At 47.0% G+C, this 9,629-nt stretch overlaps 1 protein-coding gene across 2 annotated transcripts; it reads left to right on the forward strand.

Annotated features, from left to right (window-relative positions):
- The first annotated feature begins 508 nt into the window (after positions 1 to 508).
- On the forward strand, positions 509 to 8,124 carry EEF1AKMT2 (EEF1A lysine methyltransferase 2). Of its 2 annotated transcripts, XM_066601171.1 has the most exons (7): positions 526 to 644; positions 1,142 to 1,314; positions 1,409 to 1,474; positions 2,797 to 2,911; positions 4,480 to 4,590; positions 6,027 to 6,243; positions 7,835 to 8,124. In XM_066601171.1, the coding sequence occupies exons 2-7, from the start codon at positions 1,289 to 1,291 to the stop codon at positions 7,933 to 7,935; spliced, it is 636 nt and encodes a 211-aa protein (XP_066457268.1). In that variant the 5' UTR covers positions 526 to 644; positions 1,142 to 1,288; the 3' UTR covers positions 7,936 to 8,124. The 2 variants fall into 2 exon arrangements, with proteins under 2 accessions (XP_066457267.1, XP_066457268.1); XM_066601170.1 differs by lacking the exon at positions 1,142 to 1,314 and having other exon boundaries at positions 509 to 644.
- Positions 8,125 to 9,629: the final 1,505 nt, after the last annotated feature.

Consider the following 9,629-nt stretch of genomic DNA (forward strand, 5'->3'; position numbering starts at 1 on the left):
TCACGCGCCTATAATGCGGCAAAAATTTGCTTGTCTGACTGAGCCCTGAACTTGGTATCGCAGTAATCATGCTGGTCCAGATAACAAAATGATCAGAATATTTTTACTGAATGCCATAAGAACAAAACCCCCAAACAATGGCGGAATGTCTGGATGTCTTTACCATCTCCTCCCCCCCCCCCCAAAAAAATGTAATTAAAGTTTTATACAAGACATTATATGTCCCCCTAAAAAATACGTGTCCGAAAAAAAAAAAATAACCCACATACAGCTGCGTCATCAAGTTATGGCTCTTGCAATGTGACGATGACATTTGCTTGTTCCTTAAGCCAAAAAATAGGCTCATCACTAAGGGGTTAACTGATAACGGGCTCATTGAATCATCTGTCATCAATAGTCAAGTCCCAGAAAACCCCTTAAAGATACAACTATGCTTGACGCACACGACACACACAGCTCTGCTATACCACTACAGTACCGCCCGCCTCCTCCCAGATACGCGTAATGATCACATGACCATGACATCATCACAGGTCCTTTTTTTTCCTCTCCTGGATGCAACATGCTGCGGTTTCTTCTAACCACATTGTAGATAATATGAGTGAGGATGCGTTTTCTCCTTCAGCTCTGGGTACTAAAGAGCAGTAAGTATAGGCTGAGCCACCGGAGGGCGCTATACTACATACATTAACATGGGGATTTCAGTGGTGTATGCTCTCCAGCTGCTGTGGAACTACAACTTCCAGCATGCCATATGGCTATCGGGGCATAACGGGTTGGAGAGCGCCGCTGGAATTATGTAACGGGGTTGTCCCACCAACAAAAGTAATCCCCAATCCACAGGATATAAATGGCTGGGGTCAACTACTGGGACCTTTACCAATGCTGTTGATAAGGTCTATTCGTGGGATGCCCCTTTAATGGTTGGTCAGCCCGAATTTGCTGTTTCCGGTGATAATTCTGGCGACGATTGCTTCGTGTAAAGGTACCCTTAGATATCAATATCCTCAGGATAGCTCATCATTATTAGATGGGCGGGGCCGGTGCTCAGGAGCTCATTTTGGAAGTGGTAGCGGCACTCAGGTGATCGCCAACGCCACATCAGTCCATGCCAGGCATAATGATGTACATTTCATGGCAGAGCTCTCCCATGCACTGGAATAGGACTAAGCTGACCATGTGACTGACGTACGTGAACGCAATCTCCTGATCGGCTGATCGGCGGGGATCCCGAGTTTCAGACTCCCACCATTCTGACAATATCTTGCCAAGTGATTGCCATCACTTTATGAATAGTTGGGGTCTCCCCTCCAGGTGTGTCCTAGTAATGTCTGTCTGTCTGTCACTTTGTATCTATTGATCCCATTTAATATGTATCGACTGAATACTTTCTTGCTTTATTCTCTAGCTGGGACACCGTTTATAGTCGTGAGCTGAAGACCTTCCAAGAGTACGGTGATGAAGGAGAGATCTGGTGAGTGACCTAATATGGAATACTCCTAATATAAAGGACATTTTGCTCTTATTCACACCAGCCGAAATACGAATCCATATTGTGAAGATCCCTGAAACTGCACTCACAGCAATCTATGGGCCTATATGAAATACACATGAAGTAAATTGTTGCATGTTCCATGTTCGGATGCTGTTTTACGAAAGTATTCTCTTCCAGGAGCATAGTTTATGGGGGGAAAAGAGAGCGCCACAAGGAGGCGACACAGAGCGCCTATAAGTTCGTAATATGTTACTGTAGGGGCCAGTGCCGTACATGCAAGGTGCTCCAAGCTTAGTATTGCTGCATATGTAGCGGTGCAGGGTACTGTATGTAATATATCACTCCATAGATTAGTAGGGACTGTGGACACGTTAAAAACGCTTACTGTTGCCCTCATCCACTCCCGGCTCGATTATTGCAACTCGTTGCTGATCAGCCTCCCCTGCACCAGACTCTACCTTCTCCAATGCGGCTGCCAGGCTCATCTTCCTGTCCAGCCGCTACTCGGATGCCTCTGCCCTGTGCCAGTCACTGCACTGGCTGCCGGGTAAATACAGAATTCAAATTAAACTCCCTACCTTCATCCACAAAGCCCTCCACAGCGCAGCGCCCCCCTATATCGCCTCCCTCATCTCAATCCATCACCCAGCCGGGGCTGTTTGCTCTGCTAACGAAACCAGACTGAGCACCCCTTTAATTCGAACTTCTCATTCCCGCCTCCAAGACTTCTCCAGAGCAGCACCAGTCCTCTGGAACGCACTACCAAAGGATACCCGAGCAATCCAGGACTCGCAGAACTTCAGGCGTGCTCTAAAAACGCACCTCTTCAGGGAGGCATACCGCATTCCCTAAACAAACCCCTCTGTACTCCGCCTGATAACATGCTCCCTGACCTACTGACTGCAATCCCTGCTAGCCATCATAAACCGCTCCTGCAGTCATAATGATTCTGCCGTCACACAGCTAAATGTCTGACCATTGTCTGTGTATAGCATCCCTCACTCTCCACCCCGCCATACCATGCACATCTCCGCCATACTGTGCACATCTCCAGCCCCTTTACCTTCTGTATCCCCCCATTACTTGTAGTATGTAAGCTCGTTGGAGCAGGACCCGCACCCCTATTGTTTCCATCAGCTGATTACTATGTAACCCTGGTTCTGTAATTTTTGTATTTTGTCTTTCTGTATTCCCCCTGTCTATGTAAGCGCTGCGGAATATGTTGGCGCTATACAAATAAAGTTTATTATTATTTATTATTACATGGGTGCATGAATGTCACATCTACTTTTTTTTACAAGGTTTGGAGAAGGTAGCATGACCCGGGTGGTGCGATGGTTGAATGCACAGAAGGCGCCGCTGACAACCTCAATAGTGGACATTGGCACTGGGAATGGTATGCTGCTGGTCGAATTGGTAAGTGACTTACACATACTGTATGTTATATATCCTGCTAGGATGAAACTAATGGGTGAAATGGTGGGATTCATGCAATTAAAGAATCTAATCAAGTGGTGACCGGTGGAGCTACTTACTGTAAGACCCCCATAAGTGGCACGTGATAGTGGTAGAATATGCCATCACTTGCTTAGGTGTGAAAACTACCTTTAATCCCTTTCTGCCTTGTGACTATATATGTGTTCTGTGTGGGAAGGGGGTCCTGGGAAATTATATATCTTTACATCCTATGAATAGCATGGGCTCAGCTCCTGTAACTGATAGCTGCAACAGCAGGGATCACAGGGAAAGCCGATCCCCGCTGTTATCCTCTTACATGCCGTGATCAATATTGATCACAGCATGTACAAGTTTAACAGAGAGAGCACGCTCCCTCTGTTACTTCATTGACCCACTGCATTAATATGGCAGAAAGCCGATGAGTTTCCATGGCAACTGGACGCCAGTCAATGAAGTCTTGGTTTACCATATCTTAGATCGTTAGTTCAAATCCCCTACAGGTAGATAAAGTGTAAAAAAAAATAAATAAATAAATTATGCAATTTTCCATTTTTTTGTTAAATTAAATGAAAAGCACATGTGGTTTCATCGCAAGTGTAATAATGACTCGTACAATAAAAAAAGTACACTCTTTTTATCCCCCATCGCAAATGCTATAAAAAAATTTAAAAATGGAGGCGGAGCCAAAGTCCTTTTTTGTTCCCAAAAAACATAACAAGGCCTCATGAACACAAGCATTTTTACATGACCAGGTGAAGTATTGGATTCCAATGCATCGATTCACATGAGCAATTTCCGGCCGCGTGAAAAAAATTGCAGCGTCTAATCGCCAACCGTTTTCAGTCGACAATTTTTCACGCTACGTCAAGATAGGTAGTGCCTAGAGATGAGCGAGTATACTCGCTAAGGCACATTACTCGAGCGAGTAGTGCCTTAGCCGAGTATCTCCCCGCTCGTCTCTAAAGATTCGGGGGCCGGCGGGGGGCAGGGAGCGGCGGGGGAGAGCGTGGAGGAACTGAGGGGAGATCTCTCTCTCTCTCCCTCCCCGCTCCCCGCCGCAACTCGCCTGTCACCCGTGCCGGCCCCCGAATCGTTAGAGACGAGTGGGGAGATACTCGGCTAAGGCACTACTCGCTCGAGTAATGTGCCTTAGCGAGTATACTCGCTCATCTCTAGTAGTGACCCATCTTTTCACGAGATGCGCTGGAAGCTCCAATAGACTCCTATGGGAGCTGAAAACAAAGGAGAGTGGGGAGTTTCCCTCCAACCCCCACATAAAATAAAAATAATAAAACTTCTACAATACACTATATGTACCTGAAAATAGTACCCACAAAAACTACAGCTCATCACACAAAATAGGGTTATGTGACGGAAAATAAAAAAGTTATGGATTTTGAAAAGTAGAGCTGAAAATCCAAAAAGTTGCCACTTCATTGGGTGAAAACTAGGCTTTGTCATTTAGGGGTTGTGTAACTGATCAGTCATCTGCAGTGAAATGAGTGATTCTTCTGCTTAAATTACAGGCCAAGTCGGGGTACAGCAACCTCCTGGGTATCGACTACTGCGCAGATGCCATAGCGCTTGCAAGGAACATATGTGATAAGGAAGGAGTGTCTCCAAGTGTAACTCTACAGGTGAGAGGCTCAGGAACTGCTTTTACTATATAGATATTAGGGTGGCTTCACACGAGCGTTTTATGTGCGTCCAGTTGTGCGCACAAAAACACGCTCCAATTAGAACCATTGATTCCCTATGCTGTGTTCACATGGCCGTGTTTTACAGGCGTGCAAACACACGTACCTGCAAAACATAGGACATGCGTGCACCATAGGTCCCTGGTGCATGTCAGTTTTCCCCAGCGGGGAGACACCTGGTCACTGAACGCTGTGACAGCACTGAGGATCGCGATATTCTCCCATTGCTTTCAATGGGACCGACAGTTCTACAGTCCCATTGAAAGCAATGGTCTGCTGGCAAGCCATGCAGGGATTTTCAGGGAAGGGCTTTAAATATAAGCCATTCCCTGAAAATCATCCCTTGAACTTGGCGATCCTCTGCCACAGTGCTGTCACAGTGTTCAGCGACAAGGACTCCCCATGGGGAATATTTACACGACAGCAGCGGAGAGGTGGGTGTATATATATGTGTGTGTGTGTATAATATATATATATATATATATATAATATAATATTTTATTTACACAAACAGAGATGATTTTCAGGGAAGGGCTTATATTTAAAACCGTCGGCAGCAGCTGCAGCCCCAATGAAGGCAATGGGCACGGACATGGGTCCGCACTTTTGTGCACACTTATGTATAACACACACACACGTTCATGTGAAGCCGTGAGAGACAGACGCGCTTGCAGTTGTCATCTCCTCCTGTGTATGTTTTTAATTGTCTTTTTGTATTTTCATATGTATTAATAAAATGTGACTAGAGATGAGCGAGCACCCAAATGCTCGGGTCCGCGTTATTCGAGTTGAGCTTTTCGTAAAATTCGAGAGCTTTACTCGAGTAATGAACCCAATTGGCTACAATGGGAGACTCGAGCATTTTAGTATGTGGAACGCAGGGTCCCGAGCTTATTTTTTTTTCTTGGTTCGTCTCCCCCTCCCCTCTCCCCCCCCCCTTCCTCCCTCTCCCCCCCCTCTCCCCCCCCCTCTCCCCCCCCCCTCTCTTCCCCCCCTCTCTTCCCCCCCTCTCTTCCCCCCCTCTCTTCCCCCCCTCTCCTCCTCTCTTCCCCCCCTCTCCTCCTCTCTCCCCCCTCTCTCCCTCTCTTCATCTCCCCCTCCAGACCAAAAATTTGCCAATGACGCGCGCTGCGTCGTGGCAGGGAGGGACCAAAACAGGCACATCACAGCGGGGAGGAGCCAAAAGCTGGTGCGGGGTCGAACGCGATTTGATGCTCGTTCGAGTAACTAGCACCATCGAGTACGCTAATACTCGAACGAGTATGTTCTCTCAACTTCTCTGATACTTCTTGTGCTGACTTGCCTATTTGATTGTTTCTCCCACATAGAAGCCTCCTGTTCCATTCGCTGCAGTGTTACCTGCTCTTCTGTTTCAGGTTGCAGATTTCTTGGGCTCCTTCTGTCCTTCCGAACAGTTTGACATCGCCCTGGATAAAGGGACCTTTGACGCAGTAAGCCTGGATCCCAGTGGATCTGAAGAAAAGCGCAAGCAGTATCTACAGTCTCTCTGTCGTTCTTTAAAACCAAACGGCATCTTCATCATCACTTCCTGCAACTGGACCAAAAAGGAGCTGCTGGAACAGTTTGGAAACGGTGAGAACTGTGTATCTGATGCTACATAATTGGAGATGAGCGAGCATTGTCCTTAGCGAGTACCTGCCCACTCGGAAGAAAAGGTTCGGCTGCCGGCGCGGGTGAGAGGTGAGTTGCGGCAGTGAGCAGTGGGGAGCGGGGGGGGGGGGGGGGGGGGAGAGAGAGATCTCCCCTCCGTTCCTCCCTGCTTTCCCCCGCCGCTCCCCACCCGCACCTGAATCTTTTCTTCCAAGCGGGCAGGTACTCGCTAAGGGCAATGCTCGATTGAGTAATTGCCCTTAGTGAGTATGCTCGCTCATCTCTATACATAATCCTTTCTCTTGTTGCATTGTGAGGGGCTACCCTAAAGGGTTAAACTATTTCTATGCAGATGGACCGTGACATGCGGCAAAAATTTTGCCAAAATTGCCATGTGCGCCAAATTTATTAGCACATTGGAGCTGATACAAATGAGAAAAAAACAACACCTTGATTTTCATTGACCGACTCACATTAGCGGTTTTAATTGCGCATAATGCGTGCTCAAGAAAAAATGCAGAATGTTCTATTCTACCGTGTATTACGCGCGTACAGTCTTATTGCTATCCATGGGTTGTGTATTAAACGTGTGCGATAAACAATTGCTACCCTACATGGTGATGGCCGGCTCACTGCAGACTCGCACAGCAGTAATATACGCAGCATTTTACGCATACGGCCATGTGAATGAGCCCTAAGTGAGAGGTAGTGCAGCTGCTGGTGATGTGCAGTAGGGCTGCAGAGAGTATGGAGCTGCAGCTTGAGACTGCCTGGAGACCATAAAGAGAAGAAGCCAGAGACTGCTTGCTGTCAGAGAGCGAGAGACAGCTACCCCAACCTAGTGGGTCATCTGGACTGCGACCAACTACAAGAGGGCAGATGCAATGAAGTTGCTTTCCTGACCGGAAGCAGCCTGGGTTATGCAACCGTAAGTGGGGCCGGCCTCCAAAAGACGGGTGTGCACACCGCAAGGGACAAAATAGTTAACCAGTAGGACTGTTGTAAGGGACCTGGGCATTAATGAGCGCCGGGGAGTGGACTCATATAGTTCTATTAAGAAAAGTTGGGTCTTAAACCTCAGAGACATTGTTATTGGGGTTTATCTAAATTTCAACTCTGGTTTATTAACCCCTTAGTGACAGCCCCATAGTGTTTTTACGTGCTGCAGCTGCAGGACGTGTATGGAGGGAGATCATGCTGCTATCTCCCTCTATACATCATGGATGTCAGCTGTTTCTTACAGCTGACACCCGTGGACAACAGCCCTAAACAAGCCGCATGGCCGATATCTCTGAGCAGCGCTCCTGTCTGCAGGAATGTGATCATACACCCATGACTGCAATTGTGCTGTGATCCTGTAGGGAGACACCAGGGGGCAGTCTTGTACAAATTGACCCATTAATGTCAGCCGAATGGTGTTCATCAAATGGACTTTGCAAAGGCTGCTGGTTGAGTCCAGGGTGTCGGAATTTTTTTTTTTTTTGCTGTCAATTAGCTGTCAGATGTCAGTTTTGTAGAAGTGAAGCTGCACTTTATATACCTAGCTGCGTCATGTATATATTTTGTCTTACAGAGTTTGAAGTCCTTGATGAACTGCCCACGCCGGCCTTCACATTTGGAGGACACTCGGGTCGCAGCGTCACAGCTCTTGTATTCAGGAGGACTTGCTCCTAAAGTATATTACCATGGACAATCATGACCCGGATGGGACATCACATCCTATTGACTCCAATGGAGGGAACTAACAGCAGGACAACTGGGTGGTGTCTGTGGCTGTGAAAGGACATATGGACGTCTGCCTTGAGCTCTTGATCTATTTGGATCCTTTATGAAGAATGGGAAAAATAAATCATTTATAATTAATTTCACAGATTTCTTTCTAAACAGTGAACATTAAAGGGGTTGTCCAGTTGTAAGCTATTGATGGCTTATCCTCCGGATTGGCCATCAATAGTTAATTGGCACCTCCTGACAGTCAACTGTTTGCCTAGCTGGTGTGTTCTTGCACTGAGCTGATTTATGCAGGACAGCTTCTGTCCAATTGTAGTGGTCAGGCTTGGTATTACACCCATTCATTTCAATGGGAACTTAGCCTGCAATACCAGGCTTGGCCACTGCAATGAGAATGGAGCTGTTTGCTTCCTGCAGAAATCAACTCTGTGCACTAAAGCGCCAATTCTGATGAGAGTCCTGGGTGATGGACCCTCAGCATTCTACTGTTGATGACCTATCCTAAGGATCGTCCATCAATAGTTTACAACTGGACAACCCCTTTAATATTGTAGCTTTTAGACACAAAGTATTGCTGTATTAGGGATGATAATTGGTCTGTAATGATTTTTAAATGGGTTTTCCATCTTGTAAAGTTACGTAATATTACCAGATGTGCTGCCAAGTAATGCAATCTGTATGGGGGCGACAGATCATATTATCTGCTGCGTGTAAATGGCAGCAACAAGTGACGATTGATGTGCTATATTGCCGATCAGCAGTCAATAACAGGCAGAATATCTGCCTGTGGAAAATTCACTTATCCCCTCAAGGACCAAGCACGGTAAATTTACTGCGCTTGGTCCTGGGCTTTAATCCCCGCCGATAGTAGAAATATAGTGGAGATTAAAGCCTCTGCAATCAAGCAGGAACAGGTTGGGTCCCCAGCTGTCAGGCAAAGCCAAGGACCCAGAGCAGGAGGGAGAAGCGTTTTTTAAGTGTTACGTACTAAGAAGTGAAAGTGTTAGTTCCGCTATGCGACCTGGCTATCACGTGACCACTGGGTGCCCCCTGTTAGTGCAGAGCTGCAGAGTTCCTTCAGACCATGATCAGCTCTGCCAGTGACCCAAAGCCGACGCCAACCAAAACCGTCTCTATATGCGCCCTGTAATCCAAAACCACACATACCCTGTTTCCCCGAAAATAAGACGCGTCTTATATTAATTTTTGCTCCCATATATGCGCTACGTCTTATTTTCAGGGGGTGTCTCATTTCGCCGCGGCAAATCTGTCTGTGGCCGCTAATCCCTCAATTGGCCAGCTTTGTGGACGAAATTTCTCAGAAATCTCGTCCACATGGGACAGCAAATCTGTCACGGCAAAGCTGGGAGAAGCCGGTGGTATGGTGCGGATTCACCGGCCACAGAAATGGAAAAGCGTGCAGCCAGGTCGCTTCAAAACAAGCGGCTGAGTGCCGTGGGTTTTGAAGCAGCGCTTTCCTGGCGGAAATCTCGCTGTTTATCGCTGTGGCCAAACTGCGACATTTCTGCTGGAAATACGCTCTGTGAGAACCCAGCCTTAAGAATCACACACAGGTTGCCCAACTCACACACAGAGCCATAAAAAAATAAGGGCTGTAAAGTAATGTACCTGTCTGC

Source organism: Eleutherodactylus coqui, chromosome 4 (genome assembly GCF_035609145.1).
Source record: "Eleutherodactylus coqui strain aEleCoq1 chromosome 4, aEleCoq1.hap1, whole genome shotgun sequence".
Classification (NCBI taxonomy): Eukaryota; Metazoa; Chordata; class Amphibia; order Anura; family Eleutherodactylidae; genus Eleutherodactylus; species Eleutherodactylus coqui.

Bases quoted from the DNA above. Each gene is read 5' to 3' on its own strand.
- EEF1AKMT2 (XM_066601170.1), top strand. From the start codon at position 556: ATGCAACATGCTGCGGTTTCTTCTAACCACATTGTAGATAATATGAGT. The intron at 1,475-2,796 runs GTGAGTGACCTA...TTTTTTTACAAG, and splicing joins GGTGATGAAGGAGAGATCTG to GTTTGGAGAAGGTAGCATGA. The intron at 2,912-4,479 runs GTAAGTGACTTA...CTTAAATTACAG, and splicing joins GTATGCTGCTGGTCGAATTG to GCCAAGTCGGGGTACAGCAA.